We start from the raw sequence: 22,435 nt of genomic DNA on the forward strand, positions 1-22,435 counted from the left end.
GTATATACCTACCTACTGAGAGACGCATCATATGCCGTATAATACTTGTGAAATGGTTCAGGTTATCCATGCATAATCTGTGTAAGATCATTAAAATAAAGATCATTCATCTAACCTTCAAGGAACAATCTATTTCTCTATCGCAATGTGTGGTCTCGATCTCGACTGGCAATTTCGAGTCTGGCGCGGGAGCTTGACCAAGCATCATTTTACGAGCTAGCTGACGGGCGACTAGCTGCCGTAATGTGCGTTCGACATAAAGTAGCACTGCCATGTGGTAAGGAGGTACCCACGGTCACGCTGCCGTGTTGCGTGGTCACGCTGCCATGCGTTAGCACTCCGGTGCGGTGCGTTCGCGCTCCCGTATGGTGCGCTCGCAGTGCCGTGCGGTCGGGCGTAATGTAGGAAGCTGGTAGGAAGCTCTCTCACGAGAAGGAGGCGCCGCCAGCACGCGCGCCGACTAACTGGATTGGCTGGCGGCCGATCTCTCGGAGTTGTGTGCGGCTTCTGGGCAGGGCCGCCGCCGGCGGCGGTGGCGGCGCGACGGCAGAGCGCTGCACGCTCGCGACGACCGTCAGTGTGTCGGCGGCGGCGCCAGGGACCGCTCGGTGTGGCGACTGCTCCCGGAGTCGCTGGAGCGACTGAAACCCCCCCCCCCCCCCACAGCCAGCCATGACAGTCGGGAAGGACGACGCTGCTGTGAAATGGTGAGCAGCGACGTTGTATTTGTTGCCATAGAAACTGAAAAGTAGAAAGCGACGTCCTTGTCGATTGTCAAGCTTCGAGAAAGTGATTTCACGATTCAAGTTCAAATTTATGCACCGTGCGCATGGGTTGAGACCGTGCACGCCGAAATACGTTACACTTTTATCATACTTTCATTCTTTAAAATGCAGATGCCACATGCTCGCGGCTCCTTTGCATTGTATTACAGTTTCTATGTTGGAGTGATAGATGTCTTGTTCAGTGCAATAACGTACCGATGGCTAGTTAGTGTCTTTCAAAAGGTTCTATTGTTGTCGCATCGCGGGTGGAACCATATCCCCATAAGTATGTACGATAACAAGTGCAGTACTGGAGAAACTAATGGGTAGTTACAACGCAAAATCTGAGGATCGGGAGAAACGCCATGGACAATAAGAGTAGAGTAGAGCGATTGGTGTTGGCCCGTTGGCTCGGTTAGGTACCTTTTGGGTAATTATTACACAAAAACTCAACCGAAACCAAGCAGCTAATGGCAGTGGCGGCGGATTCGATTTTGGCGTGGGGGGGCAAGATCCCAGTCGAGATGATGTCATAGGCGGATCCAGAAAGGCGTTTTCGACGCTGTAGGGGACATACCCCCCCCCCCAAAAAAAAAAATGTCCAAAATCCAAAAACTCCTCGGATTTCGATTCCTTACGGACCTGCTGCTGAACAGTATAAAGCAAAAAAATTACTGATGAAAGTTTTATTATTAGGAAACATAAGATATGTTTTGTCTATTTCGGGCGATGCAGGGGGGGGGGGGGTATTTGCTTTAAATGCCCGCTCCCTGGATCCGCCAGTGGACTATGTAACGATTTTCGTATTGCTGTATTAGAAAAAAGCTCCAATGGGAAAAATTATGCCATAACCCGATCGCATATCAGATGTTGAAGAACGGTGCCAAACCTTTTGAAGTAAGCGAGCGCTATTCTTCAATGAGGTAACTCCTTACCTCATTGTTCGTTCCTCATTTCCTCTGTTCCTTTTACGTTCGATTTCCGTTTAACGTTCCCTTAAAAAGTATTTCTGAGACAAATATCAACTGAAACCAGCTCACAGCGGGAGGAGACCGCTTACCAAACATTCAGAGACAGTCGGTCGCATCTAAACCTATTGGGACAGCGATCCGCCAGAAACCCACCCCAAGGCAGTAGTTCGCCAACTAAGCTCACCGAGACGGGCTGTCTCGATGGGTTTATACAGTAAGCCTACAGCAAGGCTTAACTAAGGCCCAAACGCCCGTCAAGCTGGGAACGGAGGGCTGAGGCTAGGGTGAAGGAACGGCGGACTGGAACGAGGATCCAGAAGCTCTGGGTGGGGCGTTTCTTTATTAGGGCTTTATAGGTGCGCTGACTGCGGTAAGGTCCAAATTATCACACCAAATTTTGCCACGACATCTGCCGGTTCTGGCACTCAAGAATCACTGGGCCTAATGTGGGCCTACAATGCCGAATGACCTCATCCATTGACTTTACAACCAGGACTTTGGTGTGACCCAGGGAAGATTGAAACCTATAGAGGGCGTCTGTTTGTCGCATGATCGAGGAACGGTGAGCGTTTGATCTACAGATTGCAATCTGTCGATCAAACTGAAGCATGCTTCAGGAAAAGCGATCACGATATCCATTCGTGTTTCCGAATGAGAGGGGGGCACACTAATGATCAGTGCCCTAACCCTCCAAAGTTTCCAACTTTAACTTTTACTTATTTAATAGTGAAAACTGAAATAAATCGGATACTGAACTGTGAACATCCAGTTTTTACACTGGCCCCACACAAGCCTCCGAATGCCCAAAGCAGATCTCTGATGACTGGCCTTTGGGTGTCATACCCGTGCATTGGTCAATGTGGTCAATGTGTACGATCTCGGCGTTTACCATTTTATGCATTGGAAACTGTTGCGCTCGAAAAAAAATCAGGGGTGTGGCTTATTATGAACGCTCATCAGTCCTAAATACCCGCAAGCGAATGGCTAGCCCTTCCGTCTCCACTCGCTTGCGATTTGGCATTTATGTAGGTACAAAATAGCGGCAAACGACCACTGAAGGTATGAGTTGCGTCTCTTGCACACTTAAAATATCTCTAAATCGAATCTGAAAAGACAAAAAAAGTTATAAAGCGGAAATGGTTAGCATTTACACATATTCAAAAGGCACCGTTGGACAAACTGTACGAGCGCATAGCTGCAATATCAGGTTATGAAAGTTTTCCCCATGTTTAGTGCACAAATTATGGAGGGGCAAGAATATACGTTTGCCCCTCCTCCAAAACTTTCTTAGGAGACGATGCCTCCTCTGCCGCCCCGTATCCGTCGCCCCTGTAAGCGGTCACTGAAGGCCTGGGTTGTCGCTGGGTCACGTTGACGCTTATAATGCCTCCAAAACTAGGTTGAAGAGAGGAAAACTCCAATTGAACGCGAACGCTTGTCATTTAAGAAAGGCAACGTATGATAAAGTACATGGGCATCTGGTTACATCTTCAGATGATCGAACAGAATAATTAGGTATATGGTTTCTTGTCTAACTTTTATGTCACAAATTATGGGGGGGGCAAAAAGATACTTTTGCCCCCCCCCCACGAGTTTGCCAGGGGGGGCAGCTGCCCCCCCTGCCCCCCCCCCCCCCCCGAATCCGCCGCCCCTGGCTAATGGAGATGAACATTTATCCATCCGCAACCATGAACGACTGATAAAAACATTTGACTTATGTCATTGTCCGTCGAAGCAGTGATTTGCATCTCACTGTCATTTTGTGACTTGTATCGACTGCTAAAGATGATGATTGGGTTTGATGGCGTGCCCAACCTCTGAGGGTTATATGACGCCAGCGACTGCTAACCAATGGTTATTGTTTTCATATGAGAACTGGTTGCTCCTGGCTGACACGTTGACACACCACATCAAGTTTGGTAACATATTATGATGGGTAAAACTTAAATCTCCCATTCTTGAACTACATAATGTAATTACATTTGAGTTGACTAAACCTGCTCAATTCGAAACCTGGGAAGGTGAAACTTTCACTGCCTGTCCCAGTGTCTCTGTCCCACTCTCCATCCTAATGTCCCTATCCCATTGTCCCTGTCACACTCCCTGTCCCAATCCCAATCCCTGTCCCTGTCCCATTACTTGTCCCAGTCGCTGTCCCTGTCCCAGTCCCAATCCCTGTCCCAGTCCCAGCCCATGACCCTGTCCCTGTCCCTGTCCCTGTCCCAGTCCCAGTCCCTGTCCCAGTCCCAATCCCTGTCCCAGTCCCAGTCCCAGCCCATGACCCTGTCCCTGTCCCTGTCCCTGTCCCTGTCCCAGTCCCTGTCCCAGTCCCAATCCCTGTCCCAGTCCCAGTCCCAGCCCATGACCCATATCAGTCGCTGTCCCTGTCCCTGTCCCTGTCCCTGTCCCTGTCCCTGTCCCTGTCCCAGTCCCAGTCCCAGTCCCAGTCCCAGTCCCAGTCCCAGTCCCAGTCCCTGTCCCTGTCCCTGTCCCTGTCCCTGTCCCTGTCCCTGTCCCTGTCCCTGTCCCTGCCCTGTCTCTGCCCTGTCCCTGTCCCTGTCCCTGTCCCTGTCCCTGCCCCTGCCGCAGTCCCAGTCCCTGTCCCAGTCTCTGTCCCAGTCCCAGCCCATGACCCTGTCCCTGTCCCTGTCCCTGTCCCTGTCCCTGTCCCAGTCCCTGTCCCAGTCCCAATCCCTGTCTCAGTCCCAGTCCCAGCCCATGACCCATATCAGTCGCTGTCCCTGTCCCTGTCCCTGTCCCTGTCCCTGTCCCTGTCCCTGTCCCAGTCCCAGTCCCAGTCCCAGTCCCAGTCCCAGTCCCTGTCCCAGTCCCAGTCCCTGTCCCTGTCCCTGTCCCTGTCCCTGTCCCTGCCCTGTCTCTGCCCTGTCCCTGTCCCTGCCCCAGTCCCAGTCCCTGTCACAGTCACAGTCTCTGTCCCAGTCCCAATCCCTGTCCCTGTCCCAGTCCCAGTCCCTGTCCCAGTCCCTGTCCCAGTCGCTGTCCCTGTCCCAGTCCCAGCCCATGTCCCTGTCCCAGTCCCAGTCCCAGGTCCCTGTCCCTGTCCCAGTCCCAGTCCCTGTCGCAGTCCCAGTCCCTGTCCCAGTCACAGTCCCAGTCCCCTCCAGTCCCGGTCCCAGTTCCAGTCCCAGTCTCGGCTGCGCACAGTTTTGGTTGCCGCGGAGACGGATGTTTGCCGCCGTCACCGATGGCCAAACCGAGCGACGACCGCTCGTCACACGTTACCTGTGTGTGCTCAGCTTGCTCAATGGTGGCGAGACCTGCCAGCGCCCGAGCGACCAGCTCCAAAAGTCGCCGAGCCATGACCTTCGGACAGCCACCGTCACTTTTCCATTAGGTTGCAGAATAGCTGTTGGTTGAATTTTGCACATTTAGCATTGAATGGCTATGATGAATTTAAGTCCACATCTAGAACGAAGATGTTTGCATACCGTAAGTATAACTTTAAATAAAATAAATGGGGACGCAAACTATTTGTTGTTGCGTTTACGCGGTTGGATGCTACGTGCAAAATTCCATGCAAAGTACCCTCTAAAAATGAAAAGAATGCAATAATGAAAGCCCAGCACCTATCTTTGTTTTTATGGACCAAACAGCATGACAAGCTATAGAAAGCGATATCCGTTTCGGCATTGCAACTTCCTTCCGCAGACTTCGCCATTGTTTATTTGATCTATTTTGACCGGGCCACTGTGCTGTTAAGCGGCACTGACTTTCCCACACTGCACATTGCTTTTTCATTGCTTGAACTTGAAGCATTCACCACACATCAGGACATAATTGATGTCAATGCTGTTTGTCTCCGAGAGAACAGCAGAGCACAAGTGAAACACAATACAAATTCGACGACCATTGAAATGGACGGATGTCCGCGTCCTTTGCTGCCCGGTCAAGCCTAGTGCTCAGGGCACAATGGGTTCATTGTTTTCTTTTCAAATTACAGTGAGACATTCTATGCATGTTGACTTAGGACGGAGCATGTCTCCAAAGAAAATTTTTCGGTCATTTGAGGTTCATGCTCTACAATTCACTTGATTAAATAAGTTATAATAGCCGTTTTCACGACGGCCATCAAGTACACATTTGGTGCACATCTGGTGCAGATAAGATGCAGATTTGGTCAAATTAGGTTCAGTGTTTCTCTTAAATGCGCCGAATATTGCCGAATATGCGCCGAATATTGTGTTAGTCGATTAAGTGTTCATATATGAATATGTGTGTAATTGTATGCATGTGTGCGTCTGTTTGTGCTATGCCACCGTAATGCCCACTGTTCTGTGGTTGGTGGATGTTTGACATAATAATAATAATAATAATAATAATAATAATAAATAGTAGCTATCAGCTAGGGTTGCACTAATTGCTTATATGCCTGCTTTGTCATATTATCAGAGAGCCTCATTGATTAAACACTGAAATAAATTCATAAAGGCCGTTTTCACGACGGAACTTTCGCAGAGGAACTTATTTGATACCTAAAAAGTACCTACCCTTAGAGGCCTTAACATCCCTCAAACTGAAATATTTTATGTTCAAAATAATTTTAGAAGTTTAAATCTGGGCATTTTTTGCCCTCAAATCACTTATTTATTTACAAACACAGCAATTTTTGGTTCTAGTAGCCCACCTTTCGACTATGAGGTATTAAATCAGCGTGGCAACTTGCTCCCTCTTTGCTCCCTCGGGTATCTAATTCCGGAATTCTTAAAAACAAGGAAAGTATATATCGAGTTCTCTTTTATACCTATTCAGTTATGTTTTAATGGTGATTAAAATATGACAAATTTTTTAATTACATTTCATATAAGAAAACACGCAAAACAATGAAACAAAAATAACTACGGCAGATAATTACCTTCAGGTATCTAATTCCGACCAATCAGCACCTCAGTAGGATATGACGTCATACAAGAATGGAAGAATGGTGGTGAAGGCCGTTTGCAGTCCCGGCCGGTAGGTCACGTGACCGCCGGGCGCCTCGGGTCACGCGGCGGTCGGGAGTCGGACGCGGGGCGTGGTCGCGGGCGGACGCGCGGGGAGTCATGCTTTGCTTTGCTTGCTTTGTCAACTTCATATAACTTCCTATCGCATTCGTGTGAAAGCCAAACACTGCTCAGTGCCCTTAGAAATTGAGTTTTGGAAAGCTCAAGTCCCTATAGCTCCTCAGGTCGGCAACAGTTGAAGCCTCATCTGAACCCATGTGAAAAAACGAGGGTAAGGAACCTTGTGTTGCTTTTTCTTTTACCGTCATAATTATCTCAAACCATCACAATTTTGAGTTGCCACATTGTCTGCTTCACTACATTCGTGTACAACTTGGGTGAAGGCTGGTGGCTCAAAGAGAGGTGAAGATATTTCTTTAAGTGCCTAATCCGTGAAATTGAAATATCCCGGCTTTACAAATCTACACTTTTCATTTTCTCCACGATACATTTTTTAAAATTGTTTAAATTTTATCTACATTTGTTAAAATCGGGGCTTTGGTTTTTTGTAAACTAGATCATAAAGTTTACTATAGTTTTGTGTAACCTGATGGCTGAAGAAAATAGTAATTTTGCTAAAATGATGTGCGGAAATTTGTTGCTTTCCAAATCAAATTACTCATACCTATATTTCATTCAAAATTAGGAGGCATTATTACTGTTTTTTCTTGTAACATGAACTGAGTTTGGGTACGGTGCTCCGGAAACGTTGTGGAACTTTAAGCTAGCTAGAGCAGTTTCCATAAAAATTGTTTAGATAGTTGACATGGCTTGTTGACAACTCTTTTGCTGTTTCTAAAAAAGTGAAAAAATATTTTCCTGCATTAAGCACACAAGGCATGTTATTCTCATAAGCTATCGAATGTGTGTGTGTTTTTTTAAGCTGTTTTTTTAAGCTTTTAAGCTGTAACTTCAGTTACTTCACTTTAGAACATAGGGTAGTGTGGGGTAATTTGAACATATTTTTACGTCTTCTCCGTTGTACCAAATTCCAGTTCAACCCTGGATGAAGAAAAACTGCTTCAGTAGCGCAAGTGTCACTTGCTTTCACCATGCAAGCCTCATTTTTGGACGAGCCGAGCATACCTTGAATAGCATAGCCTCACTTCTCCACCAAGTCACGGTGTGTTCAAATTGCCCAACCGTGGGGTAATTTGAACATACTGCTTTTACCTGTCATAAAAACGATAGTCTCGCCAGCACCGATGTTGTTTGACCCATAAACAAATAGGCAGAACAATTCTAAACATACCTTCACTTGAAAAATCAACACAACAGCAAAAATAACAGTTGCAGAGTATCAATATCTGCACGCTGCACACCGGTCAGTTGACAGAATTCGCCCCTCTTCAATTAACAGAACGTCTATCATTTTTGTTCGATAAAAACTCTCCCAACCGTACTACATCTGTTAAAGTGGTGCCAATCGAAACCTGGACATTTGGAGTTCTGATTTTGTCCATTGTCCAATTCGGAATTGTTTGGACAAAGGTAGCAGACTGGACAATATTGGACGATGGCTTGCTACACTTCAGCGCTTTTTTATAAAGTACCTAATCGTGCATAGCATTGATTGGCGAATGGAAAGCTTGTTAATATCTCAATATAATGAACACTTTTCGGCTGGTAAAATTACATGATAAGCAATAGGTATAAATGACGGTTTTGAGTGTTGATAGCTGCATAATTTTCGGACATATTTGGACAAATAGTTGACTTTAACATTTTTGGACGGAAAATCAACAAAAATGTCGGACATTAGACGGATATTAGACGTAAATTTTCTAAAACTGGCATCACTTATCTGCTACTGCCTTGGGTCGAAAATATTGGCAAAAAAAAAACTGGGAGCGTTGTTTTTTTCGGAGCTATCCCTGTCTTCATTCAAATTCTCACACTATGTTCAAATTACCCCACGCTAAAAGTTATTTTGCCATTTTAAAAAACAGGGTTCAAAAGCAAATTTCTTGGATTGACGGCGCTGATTAGGTCATTATACAACAAAAGCCGTTGCGTATTAGGCGCTAGCAATGCAAGATTTTTCGCTGCAATGAAGTTGCAATGACGTGTTGTTAGGCGTTTTTCCTTGCGAAATTGATTTTTTACACTGTGCGTCAACATCTTCATTCCCTGAAACTTAAAACCCCGTTCATATGATAGCCTTTTTAGTTCCGATAATTTCTCTTATTGGTCTTATTGTAATGCCACTTATGGATTTTCCGTAATTTTCTGTTATTCACACTATGTTCAAATTGCCCCACATGTTCAAATTACCCCACCCTACCCTATTGCCCAGAATGCGTCACTGATCATGAGCTGGTATATCATATCATATGTAGCAAATACATAAATGAGAATAGTGTGTCATGAATTTTTGTGCATGCTTCTGGATCATCTGTAATTACATCAAAGGCTCGGCTCAAGAGTGTCCTGCCGACCAGCTTATGCCCAACCCTTTCTGTCCGCAGAACGTCGCCTGCGACTCCCGCACGCCGTTTGCCCCGGCCGTCCGTACTGGTCTTCGCGCTGCGAGCCGCGCTGGAGTTCGCGGCGGCGTCGTGGAGCTCCCATCGGGACGGCGTGTGATGCCCGCGTCGAGCTTATAAGCCGTGAGCTTCGATTGGCGGCTCACGCGGTCACCAGCTGTATGTACAGCCTCGGCCCCGACGACCCCGCTAATGGCCGAGACCGGCATACCCCCGGCATGGATCCGCTGTCCGGCGCAGCGCTGGCCGCCCGCATGCTATGCTACTTTTGGCTGTATCGCTGCCCAGCGGGAGCGCGCTCCACGCTGCGGAAGAGGTACACGTTGCGACCCGACTGAGGACTGCAACCGGATGGTGACACGTCGGCCTCTGCGCCCTGGCCGGGGCAGGCGTGACCGACGTCACAGTGGAGGAACGCCCAAACAAGACCAGCCCACCGTCGGAGCAGCATGGAAAGATCATGTTCTGCCTGGACGTCGGACCCGGCGGCCGCAGTGCACCTGCACACGTGCGGAGAGGGGCGCTGGAGGCTACTCTGGAGCTTCTGCCATTCCGCGGCGCGACTGCTGGCAAAACGGCGGCGATTGAGGCGGTTGGGAACAGCTGCAGCAGTGCAGCGATGGTGATGGCGGTGATGGCGACATGGCGGTTTGGGACTTCATCTCAGCGCGGCCGCCGCCCAGGCGCCGCTGCGCCCGGCTGCTCAGCCACCTACCGGATGGCGGGGTGGCCCTTACGGCCCTCACGCCCGTTCGGTCTGCGGCCACGTTGTGGGGTGGCGGTCGCGGGGTTAGCGGCGTTGGACTTCGTCCTTTATCCAGACTGCACCGTACCATCTGAACGGATGGATCTGCCAAGAAAGATGACATCCAAGGCGGCTATGAGGCGATCACAAAGCTTCACCAAGAGCTTCTCCTTCATGGGGCCGGCCGGCCGTTAAGTCGCAACACCGGCTGCCGAGTGCCAACAGCTGCGTGCGCTGGCGCCGACGCGTTGTGGGCCGCGCTGCTGACGCCCAAGCTGCGATATCAACCATCTATGAATAAGTGGCAGCGGTGGCGGCTTGTCAGTTGTTAACGTGCCTTAACAGACGTTGCGAATAGCCCGCGTTGGAATCGCATGGTTGGGAACACAACGCAAGTAAAAATGGGCTTCCTTGATGAACCTACTTTTGAAGCATTGTAGCCTTTGTAATTTTGGATGTTTTGCTGTAGATATTATTTTCTACATATATACTATATAGGCACTCACGTGCTTTAAATCGCGCAATGCAATTGAACCATGGTAAAGACAATAATAAATGAACTGAGAGCTGACATGCCCCATGCTTTGTGTGTGTATGTGTGTGTGTGTTTTTTTTTTTGGCGAGTCGATAAAAGTGGTTTTGGACACTGGATGAGTTTTTAGGGGTGTGGTGAGGGGGGATGTAATTCCACAGACATTCTGTCAGATTCACTAATGCAGTAGGTCTGTGCGGTGTTTAGTTATCGGAGCATTCTTTGAAAGTCGTGAATAGGGCCACCGAGTACCTAAAGCCGTGATATTCCCCCACAAAAACTTCTTTTAAATAACCGGGGATAGGTACATGAGCAGAGTAAATGCTATTACGAACGCCTATCACAATGCTGAGCGAATAGGAAAATCCATAGATGGAGAATTGTGCCGCGTTACGGGTGCTCGGGCGCACCCAATCCACCGTTACCCCAGCGGTGACCTTGACCCGCATCGTCTGTCTCGGCTCCAAAGCCAAACCGGCGTGGAATTGGGAGCGTTCGAGCACTCATGGTCCAGCGCAATTCTCCATCTAAATCCATTCCTGATACACATTTGCTTGCTCATAGTCATGTAACCCCGGTAAATTCACCCAACTTTCATATTGGTCGCTCCATAGACAGATGGCCACAGAGATCAACTTAAAAGGCCATTGTTGCATTCATTTAGTGGAGATCATTAAAGAGCCGTGACAGGCCACAAGTCGCGTGACATCATACGTGTAACGACCAATGACGACGGCCTGCAAAACCCAATGGAAGCGGCTAGCAGCGTGCAATAAAACAGGGCGCTGCTTTCTAAATGTCTGTCGTGCGCCATAAATGAATATATTCTTTGTAGCCTGGCAACTCAGTATCTTTTTTTAACTATTGTACTAGTATTTAATAATTTCATAATTTTATAATTGTGCTTACGCTTTATGTTGATATTAGTGATAAATCCTTAGATAAAGTAAATCGATGTGATATTTAATAGAAAAATAGCAAACTAACGCACCATTCATTCGAAAGCTGGGGAACCTACTAAAAAGAACTACTAAAATTCCTGAGGAACCAAAGGATCAAATGGGGATTAAATAGATGCCTGCTATTCCGTCGTGAAAACGGCCAAAATGAAGATATTTGTTGTAAAAGAGATTAGGTGCAGATTTAGTCAAATTAGGTGCATTCGCCGGATAGTCCGTCGTGAAAACGGCTATTAGGTATTGAGCTGTATTGAATGCAATGCTATTAAATTAACCCTTCCATCCGTACCCGCCGCTAATGTAGGTGGTTTAGCGTCCAAGGACATATGACTAATGTCACATTACATAAGATCGGAGACTGCAGACATGATGCACATTCCCTCAGAGAAACTGACATCTTTATGGAGAGGGTGTGGTCGGGGCCGGGGCAGTAGACCAGCCTTGCTCGCTGGATTCGCTGACTGCTGCAGCGGCGCACACTGCCACGTGTGGTGGCCGGAGCGGTCAAAGGCTCCCTTCCGGCGGTGAGCGTTCTGCCGGCCGTGAGCCATGAGGGGTGGGACTGGGAGGCTACTCATGGTCCGCTAGAACAGTTATAGCCGCCGGCGTCTGCCGACCACTGCGTGTGGAACGCCAGTCATTACCATATTAAAACGGATTTTTTATAGCGCGTGAGATCAGGAGATCAGGGACGCCGCAATGCTCGAGGTGTATTTCTATGAATAGAATGCTGCGTGACATGTTCATACGTTTAGGCAATAAAGCGCCCGTAAAATGTGAAATGAAGTTAGATTAACCCTCGTCAGTATTCTCCTAAGCAACAGCGTCTAAGATATAGATTGGTTTGTTCTTTTAGTCTTAGCCATTCGGCCCTTATTTTAGCTAGAGCTTCGCGGAAAAAATGACTTCATTGCTCGTTACGAGACAAAGCAGAAAGGTATCCAATTTTTAAGTCTTTTTCTGCATAATAGTTGACATGGAATCAAGTCAGTAACCCAAGGGTCAATAATATGGCCTGATATAGACCGTGTAGAGATGATGCTGTTTTCTTTTGGTTCGTGGTGTCGAATATTGCCTTAGCTTTGTTTCAGAATGATATTTGTAGGTATACATGTTAGGCAAGTCGGATCAGTTCAGGTCAGGTCCAAAGTTACTCGGTGTCCCGCCGACTAGTCTTAGAAGGTAGGCGCTACCGTGAACACTCGCACCGACGGGGGTCTGCGCCACTCGGACGGGGGGAGGGGGGGGGGCGGATGACCGCCCCCCCCCTGAGATCTCGAGAACGAAGCAAGATAGCGACGAGCGGTAAACGGCATGGGATATGCACGGACAACGTCTACAATTTTTACAAAGGTCATTTTCAGGTCAGGTCAAAGATGACGTCACAGGGGTCATAAAAGTCAAAATGGCGGCGCTAGATATGGAGAGTTTTTCTCGAATAACTTTCGAACTAGTCAAGATAGGAACAATCTAAGGGCACCATCGTGATCCTCTCGTCAATCCGCATCGAATGATATATATGTTGACCTCGAAAGGTCAAGGTCAAAGGTTGACCTCAGGTCACGTGACCTCGAGGTCATCATGTATATCATTCGATGTGTCTTGACGAGCTGAACACAATGAGACCATCCGTGTGGCTGTATCTTGTTCCTGTACGGAGTTATTGGCAAAAAACCTTTGGTGACCTTTGATGACGTCACATGACCTTACAGCTGCCCAACAGCAAAACAGAGCTCAAGGTAGTGTCGGTTGATCGTATATGAAGTCATGTATGGTATATGGGGCCATTCCGACCCGTTTTAGTGGTAAAAACAGGGAGTTGATTTTTCCCCATTGACTTATAATGGGGAGGTCGAGAAATTGACCTGACCTTAGGTCACCGATATCAAAATTCCGAGATATGCACATTGTAGCTACTAATAACCTAATAACATCCTGCGACTTTCAAAGGCCTCCGACATATACTGTAGCTCTGGCACGGTGACAAAGTTGCAAAAAAGCGACTTGAGGTTGGGTCATTCAATGTGACCTGGTGACCTGACTTTAAAAGTTAGGAGGTTCAAACTTGCACATCATGTGTAAAATTGATAAGAGAATAGTCGTACCAAATTTCGCGGCGCTGCGTGCGGCGGTTTTTCGATATTCGCGAAAAACCTTAGGGGGGGGGGCGGATATCCGCCCCCCCGTCGGTGCGCGTGTTAACTGCTTCATACACTTGCTTGCTCAAATATCAGTTTACAAAGGCTCGTATAACCTGACCTAAAAATGCAGTTGCTGGCAAAAGATCGGACTTGAATCAAAGATCTGGTATGTCGAACATCATCGTTTCCAATCTTTCCGTCATCGGAGTGTCGCTTTAGTTAACACCATGAACGGTCTCTCACGAACCCGCTTGCTGCTGCCATGTAGTTGGTGCCATGTAGTTGCCATGTGGTGGCCCGTACGCTTTAGTCGTCTACTCGCTCGGGCTGGCATATTTACGTCTGGACAACGAGTTGCGTTGGAGAGGCCGGAAATAGTGGCGATTTCAGGACCGCAAGAATGGACCGTCATTGGAATGATTCTTTTTTAAACCGTGCACTGTTCTCGGCCGGAATTTAATAGTTACTACAAAATATTTTGTAATTACGTGTCCACCAAGAATGAATGCCATCAGGGCTAAATTATTACTACTTTTGCATTTTGTCAAGAAGAATATAGTGCTTTTATATTGCAGTTTTAGCGTGTTTGTTACAAAATATGAAACGAATAAGCGTCAGTGTAATTCATGAATGCCAGACCTGAGGGGAAAGTTATTAAATATTTTGCTTTGTGTATTCCAAAAGGAGAGAGAACTATTTTATTTGTGCCTTCATGTCAGAATTGAAGGTGGATCATTAAATTTTCAAGGCAGTTTACAAACAAGCATTTGGTCTTTCTCGTATATAAGCAGAGCAGCGTGGCTAAGAAGAAAAGGTTGATCAATCCTGAAGTTCAGTCATCGTACCTCAACTTGGCAGCAAGATCCCCAAGGACAGAGGATACCTATATTGTATACCTGTCCTGTAAATCAAAGCATTTTTGTACCTGCAAAGGCTTAAGTTCTTTGTGGTGTGTTCGGAGTGAGGCTATATGGCCGTTTTTGTTGTATGTTTATTTGGAGATTGAATATAACTGTGACCCTGTGCTTGTTTGTATACTTACTATGGTCAAACAGGGAACAGCACATTCACATAACATACTCACCTAGCACCTAACTCATAGCTGTACCCTGCAGGATTTGTACTTTTTCATGTCTCGAGCATTAACAAAGCACTTAACCCTCGCCGGCCGAGGGGGGGGGGCGGGTGCCGCCCCCCCCCCATAGGGTTTTTTCGCGATAGCTCCGAACACGCTGGCGATAGAGAGCTGAAACTTGGCATACCTGACCTTTGATCCAAGCCGCATCTTTTGACACCAACCGCATTTTTGGGTCAGGTCAGGGCACTGACCTATGACGTCATAAGTGAACCTCTGCACGGTCTTCAGATGTCGCAACTTCGCAACGCCCTCACTGCCAGAGGAGATGTCACAGGGAAATGAAACTTGCAGGATCTAGTATCCATTATGAGTCCCACAACTTGTATATCTCGGATTTTTCCTAAAGGTCATATGAGGTCAGGTCATTTTCGTGACCTCACCATTATAAGTCAATGGGGAAAAATTCAAACTGCTATTCTGGCGCCGGGAACGATCTCCAACTATCTCAAGCACACAGAATCGTGATTTTATGCACTCCTTGCAAGGTTAGATGCGTCACTTTTGCAATGTTGACCTTGCGTGACGTCATTTATGACGTCATCAAGGTCATATTAGTTTTTCGTCAATAACTCTTGATCAAATTGAGCTAGCGAGTCGGGAAAGCCACCAATGGACTCAGGAAGACCTGCCGAATCGAATGATATGCGACATGACCCCTTTCGACCAACTTCGTGACCTGGGGGTGCTGACCTGACCTTGACCTGAGGTCAACACCCCAAGTTGACCTGACCCGGACAAAAAGTATATCATTCGACGCGCCTGAGCGAGACGAACACGATGCTGCCAAAATCGCGGCTCTGCGGCCGTTTTTTGCGAAGTTATTCACCAAAAACTGAACCGTACCTTGGGGCACTTGACCTGACCTCAGAGGTCACCGGTTGACCTAGGACCTTAAAATCGGGTACCAATCTCTGCGTCTCGTAACGGCGCACACGCTCGTTTTTTCCGCGACGCGCTAGCTCCACCAGGGGCGAAACGGCGAGGGGGGGGTCGTACCCGCCCCCCCCCCCTCGGCCGGCGCGTATGTAGAAAACCAATAGGTCCGGCGAGGGTTAAGTAGCTTAGTAATCATTTCCCACATTTTCTGAGCATCTAACATGACATACAGCAGTGCAGAGCAGCTTCAGAGAAGAAACACTTTAAATGCACAGACTCACACCAGCCACCCAATGAGCCATTCCTCAGTTGACTGTTTCCCTGGATGCAGCTTGGCAAGGTGAGCTAACTATTGGCAAGTTGAAGGTTAGCAGGTAAGATTGAGTTAGGGTGAGTACCTACCTATAACTGGGTGCTACTGCTATGCAGGTCTTGGGTAGGCTGCAAATATGTGTGATGATTGAGGTTAGGTCAGCTGTCAGGTTATTCATGTATGCTCATTGCTCAAGTCACATTTTATGGACACTTGGCAAATTAAAAAACTAACATAACCTCATCTAAGCTAACCCGGCTAAACCTACACAACTGCTGACTATAGGAACTAAGCACCTACCTACTTGTGCCTACATCTCATACCATGTCAAAGTAGAGTTCCTTGGTGGAAGATTACTGTTCGAGAGAAAACGTACCGTGCCGCACAGCGACGGCAGCGCGCGGCGGGCACGGCCGAGCCCGCCGTCCACGTGGTCCTCTGCAGGGCCTGGGGGGTCATCTGGAGCGCATGTGTGTGCTGACCGGCCCCAACGCGCCGGGCCGGCCGCCGCCGGCCGGCTCGGCAGTTCGCGGCGATACGACGACGACGGCGCGGCTCCGCCGGCGCAACGGCGCCGGCGTCGTACGATTCGATTGAGGTGTAGTGTGTGACGAGTAATCCAGAAATAGACATTCATCTAAGAACTCTTTTGGTCCTCCGGTTAATGAAACGATTCGATCAGATACGCAATTATTAGTGAACTGGACGATTACATGAACACTTTGGTCTGCCGTGCTGGATCAGAGTAAACGACCACGATTCACACGAACATTTTGGTCCTCCGGGCCGGATGTATGTGAACTAGTGAGTGAATGGACGTACAGTCCGACGCAAGTGCAGTGAACGAGTGATGTCGGAAGCGAAGTCCGACGCAGTGATGTCGGAAGCGAAGTCCGACGCGAAATCGACCGCAAAGGCGGTCGCACGGTGTGACGCTAAATCTACGCGCAGCTCGCAGGCATGTCATACCCGCAGCGAGACCTTCGGCAGCGCAGCGTCGTCCACCATCAGCGCAGCCCGCCGCCGAGCCGCGCTAAGCAAGCTCGCAGCGGAGCAAGGCCAGCGCGCGGCCGCGGCAGAGGCAGAACTGGCACGACAGCGGGCAGCTCTCGAAGCTCAACAGCTCGCCGACGAAGCTGAACGCCGTCAGCTGGAGCTGGAGCTGCTCGAGGAGGAGGAGTATGACCACCAGTCATCTGCCGTCGACCGTCAGGCTCTAGCTCGGCCTGCTGCCGCAGCTCCAAGTGAGCCAGCCGCCCAGCTGCGTGAGCCGCTGCTGCCGGGTGACAGGTCCTCACGCACCCGGGACTGGGTGGAGCAGTCCTCCCAGTACGGACAACTGGTCAGCGCGCGGCCATACGACGACCGTCACCAGCAGGAACCGCGACGCCCGCTACAGCCCGTGAGACAGCAAACGACTCCACAGCTGCCTCGAGTGACCCTGGATAAGTTCAGCGGCTCCGCTCTGGAATGGCCGAGATGGATCGCGCTGTTCAGGGCTCTAGTGCACGATCGAGACGACCTGACTGACGTCGAGCGCCTGACATATCTCCAGGCTCATCTCACCGGGCCGGCCAAGGAATCAGTGCGCGGTATGTTGTGCGATTCTTCTCTGTACGGTGAGGCTCTGCGTGAGCTAGAGGAGGAGTTCGGTGACCCTGCACGGGTCATTCACGCGACGATGAAAAAACTGCTCGATTCGCGGCCGGTGAAAGATGGTGATATGTCGGCTGTGACAGAGCTGTCACGTGACCTTCGCACCGCGGTCCGTGTGCTGCAGTGCCTTCACTACGACGCGGACATCTCGGCTGCCACCAATGTAACAGCCGTGATCTCGAAGCTTCCCGCTGCGCTGGCGCTGAAGTGGGGCGAGCACGCTGTACACGCTGGTCTCGTCCGCCCTACTCTCGCTGACCTGGACAGCTGGCTGCGCCGCTACGTGGCCGCTGGGCGCGCGTCCCTGACCCTGACGGGCCACCAGCAATCCAAGGCCGAGGTCAACAGTGGGGAGAGCCGGCAGCGGCGTGTTTACGCGACTGCGCTAGCGCCGGCCGCACCCCGAGAGGTCGTAAAACCGAAAATTAGTGCAATAAAGGCAGCGCCGGTCGCGAGTGAGGACGCATGTGTAGTCTGTCAGGGGGCACATGACGTAGAGCGCTGTGACAGGTTTCTGGAGCTGACAGCGAGCGAGAGAGCTGAAGTGGCCGGTCGAAACGGGCTCTGCTTCAACTGTCTCGTGCGAGGCCACATCAGCGCCGCGTGCACGTCTAGTACAAAATGTGGACACGAGAACTGTGGAAAACGTCACCACACGCTTCTGCACAACGGAGAGCGTGTGTTTCCACGGCGCAATGCTGCCGGCAGCGCGCCGTCACCAGTGAAACATGTCGGCACTGCGGTGGTCGAGCCGCCCTGTAAGGTGCTGCTGCAGACACTGCCGATAACGGTGCATGGTCCTGCTGGGCGCTGCACGACCCACGCGCTTCTCGACCTCGGGAGCCAGGTAACGCTGGTGACCGAAGGCCTGAGCGACCGTCTCGGCATCTCTGGACCCGTTGACAGTTTGGTCCTGAGTACCATAAACGGAAGTGAACGACTCAGATCACGCCGTGTGTCCTTCGTGATCGAGCCTGTCAGCAGCGGTGGCACACGTCACGAAATTTGGAGCGCCCAAACGACGCCGACGCTGAGTGTGTCAGATCACGCCATGGACTGGTCACGGGAGAAGAGCAAATGGCCTCATCTCGCTGACCTGGATCTGCCGAGTGCGACTCCAGGTCCAGTAGAAGTACTTCTGGGTGCTGACGTCATAGAACTGATCGTGGCACGTGAGGTGATCGACGGACCACCGGGTGCGCCGTGCGCCGTGAGAACACTGCTCGGCTGGACGGTCACCGGCCGCGCGCCGGATCGAAACCTGCCAGTCAACAAGGACGTGCATCATATCCGTGTCAGCGAGGAAACCCAGGACGCTTCGCAAGTGACTCGATGGCAACACGTGCCAGGGTCACTGAACTCATCGAACATAGGCCGCCGAGGCTGCTCGGTGGCTGAGGTGGCACCGAGCGGAGAGTGGGGCCAAGGTCGCGCCGTCCTGTCGCGCCGTCCCCAGGACCAGCCCACCGCGCCGCACCGCCCGACAGAGCGCCCGAGAGACGAGGAAACGGCCGAAATGGGAGCACCAGACTGCGTCATCAGGGGAGCGGAGCCGGCCATAAACCCCAGCCGGTTCTCATCGTGGCTCAGGCTGCTGCGTGTGACAGCGTGGGCGCGCCGATTCGCTCACAACACCCGCAGCCGGGCAGCAGCTGATCGGCGGACGGGACCGCTGACTGCTGAAGAGCTGAGAGAAGCTGAGCGTGTCTGGCTGCTCAGCACACAGGCCGAGCAGTTCGGCGATGAAATCGAAGCTCTCCAGCACGGAAGGCAGCTTCCCTCGAACAGCCAGCTGCACCGGCTTAACCCATTCCTGGACTCGAACGGCCTTCTGAGAGTCGGGGGCCAGCTGCGCCACGCCCGGCTCGACTTCAAGGTCAAGCGCCGGGTGATTCTACCTGCACGCGGAGACATCACTCGGTTGATCGTCACCGACCGACACGAGAAGCTCGCCCATTCTGGCGCAGACCACGTTCTGGCTCACCTGCGGAACCAATTCTGGGTCATCAGTGGCAGGGCCGCTGTGCGGCGGTACACACCAACCTGCACGCCGTGCCGGAAACGGTCAGCCCAGCCAGCGCCGCCGCTAACGAGTGACCTACAGGCTTCCAAGTGGGCGAGCCGGCCCCGAGCCGCACCTCCGGACGCTTATCACACGGATGAAGTGACGCGCAGACCCGGCAGACGTGCAGCTCGACGAATTAGCGCCGGCGACAAAGGACAATCTGCCTCGAGGGCACTGGCCTGTGGGGCGAGTGGTGAACGTGTTCCCTGGCGCCGACGGCCGAGGGCGGGTGGTCGAAATGGCCACTGCCACTGGTCGCTCTAGGCGGCCGATCTCTCGTCTCTGCCAGTGCCGTCTCCGGTGCGATGGTGACGGGCAGTAAATGGACTCAACGGATAATGTGTGCGCGAGTGGGGCAACTAGTGAGTCTTTTACGACCACCGTGTGCCGCTGCCGAGCAGCGTCGGAGTCCGGACATGTGTGAGTGTTAACTGCGTCCGTCATTCGTGTTAGGTTGACGTGTGCGTGTGTGAGAATGAGCCGCTCATTCTGTGCGCTGTCGCTTGTGTCAATTGTCATTTGTTTGGTGATTAGCCATTAGCTAACGGCTGTGAGCCGTTCGACAGTGTTACGCGCTCACACTGTCATGGTGCCCCTCCCGGGTCATTCGGCCGGTCGGTCTGTGCGATTAGCAGTTTAGGGCCTTAGAGTGTAGCAGCCTTAGATTGGGACCGACGCGCGGCGCAACCGATGTAGTTTACAGCCTTAGCTTTAGCGTTCGTTTATTGCTGTACGATACGGACGGAGACGCTGCCTGCGAGCAGCTGCTTGTTGTTTCGTTAATGTTTTCTCTCTTACGTTTAGAATTTCCGCGAGCGACGCGAAAATTCGGGCCGGCCATGTTCGAGAGAAAACGTACCGTGCCGCACAGCGACGGCAGCGCGCGGCGGGCACGGCCGAGCCCGCCGTCCACGTGGTCCTCTGCAGGGCCTGGGGGGTCATCTGGAGCGCATGTGTGTGCTGACCGGCCCCAACGCGCCGGGCCGGCCGCCGCCGGCCGGCTCGGCAGTTCGCGGCGATACGACGACGACGGCGCGGCTCCGCCGGCGCAACGGCGCCGGCGTCGTACGATTCGATTGAGGTGTAGTGTGTGACGAGTAATCCAGAAATAGACATTCATCTAAGAACTCTTTTGGTCCTCCGGTTAATGAAACGATTCGATCAGATACGCAATTATTAGTGAACTGGACGATTACATGAACACTTTGGTCTGCCGTGCTGGATCAGAGTAAACGACCACGATTCACACGAACAATTACCCTCAGTACTTTTTATCCCAGCCCTGTGAAGAAAACTAATACTTCTAAGCTCTGAGTCACTGCTGGCCATCCACAGGAAGAAACGCTGAGACTGAGAGCTTTGCCATTGTATATTGGACCAACAATCACTCACGAATGACTATGAACATATTATATGATCACATCGTTGCATGGATTGTCACATTGACAATTTCATAACAATCCTTTTTTCAAGAAATACAGTAATGATTAACATCAAAATAAACATCAAGTGGATTTAGTGATCCAAGCTTTCTCCTCCAGTAGCAATGGAATGATCGCATGTTTCATTTGCCAGACACTGAGTACCTAATGCACATTACAATCTGCATAGCATCTAAGCATAGTAAAGCTGCCAAAGTCCGTTCATTCTAGATTTTTAACTTGATAGCACTAATTTATCTTGCTGTTGTAAGTTATCATTCAATATTCATACCAATACATCAATATGCGCAGTGCGCTCATCAGTCAACATTTTCTGGCATGATCCTGCTCAGCGCGCTCTTCACTGGTCTTCAGTATTGCTCCAAGATCTGCAATATTATAGCTTGTTTTCGGCCAATAAGCTCTTTTAATTTTACTTTTTCTTGCTGATATATGAGCCCGTTCAACTTGCGTTTATCAACCAAAATTTCATAACTTCAAGTTCAACTTGATATTGATATTGGTCAGGAGTCAGGACCTCTGTCAGCCCCCTGGATACTTCGGATTGTATTCAGTCACATGCTTCTTAAATATGATATAAGTCAATCTTAGGGATTCAAAACATCCAACAAAACGACGTACAAGAGTACGGAAACCACCAGATAAACTTAAAAAGCGCCTTGGAACAGAGCCAAAAGTCGTGCTCCATTTGTTTGTTTACAATGACTGTAGTGCTGATGTATTTTTAGGACTCTGAAGGTCGGCTTATAAAAAATGAAACGTTTTTACAAAAGTTGTAAAGCAAGTAATATTTATCTGAAAGAACTAAAATATTCAAAAGCCAAACACTATGAAATACATGAATCGGAACGAAAAAGTAACCCAAAAATCCAGCCTAATCACCGGCTCCTAAAACTGCAACAGAATCAGCACTTTTCCCCGCAACTCGTTGTCCAGACGTAAATATGCCTCGGGCTGTGTGCAGCCCAATTGGTTGTTGCACTAAACACGCTTAACAGTCATTCCAAAATGCATGACATCATCAATAAATGCCCTTATGATGTTCATCTCACAATGTCTATCAGAAACTGGCTTTCCGCTTTTCGTATAATAGGGCATAGTAATGTTCAGCATGGCTAAGTATTGCATCATGAAACTACACTAAATTACACACACAATTTTAGTTGTCACCCAGCTGGAGTTTGTTGTAAAACGTCTGGTATTTTTTTTTTTCAACCACGCAATTTGATTAATCGTCGACCAGCACAGGAAAAAGCTTGTCGATCGGTATCGGTACTTCTGATGTCCCGCCCGCTGCTCTGTTTCGGGTCACAATGTCGCTTGGCCACTACACAATACATGTGCCGG

General features: G+C 49.8%; 1 protein-coding gene across 1 annotated transcript in view; it reads left to right on the forward strand.

Annotated features, from left to right (window-relative positions):
• Positions 1-576: 576 nt before the first annotated feature.
• The window catches only part of LOC122389474 (protein croquemort-like), a 69,106-nt gene continuing 47,247 nt past the window's right edge, over positions 577-22,435 (forward strand). Inside the window, exon 1 of the mRNA XM_043381578.1 lies at positions 577-707. Within this exon, the coding sequence (XP_043237513.1) occupies positions 673-707 (35 nt within the window). The 5' untranslated portion in view covers positions 577-672. The remainder of the gene's footprint in view (positions 708-22,435) is intronic.

The sequence above is a fragment of the Amphibalanus amphitrite genome, unplaced genomic scaffold (genome assembly GCF_019059575.1).
Source record: "Amphibalanus amphitrite isolate SeventyFive unplaced genomic scaffold, NRLGWU_Aamphi_draft 000359F_arrow, whole genome shotgun sequence".
Classification (NCBI taxonomy): domain Eukaryota; kingdom Metazoa; phylum Arthropoda; class Thecostraca; order Balanomorpha; family Balanidae; genus Amphibalanus; species Amphibalanus amphitrite.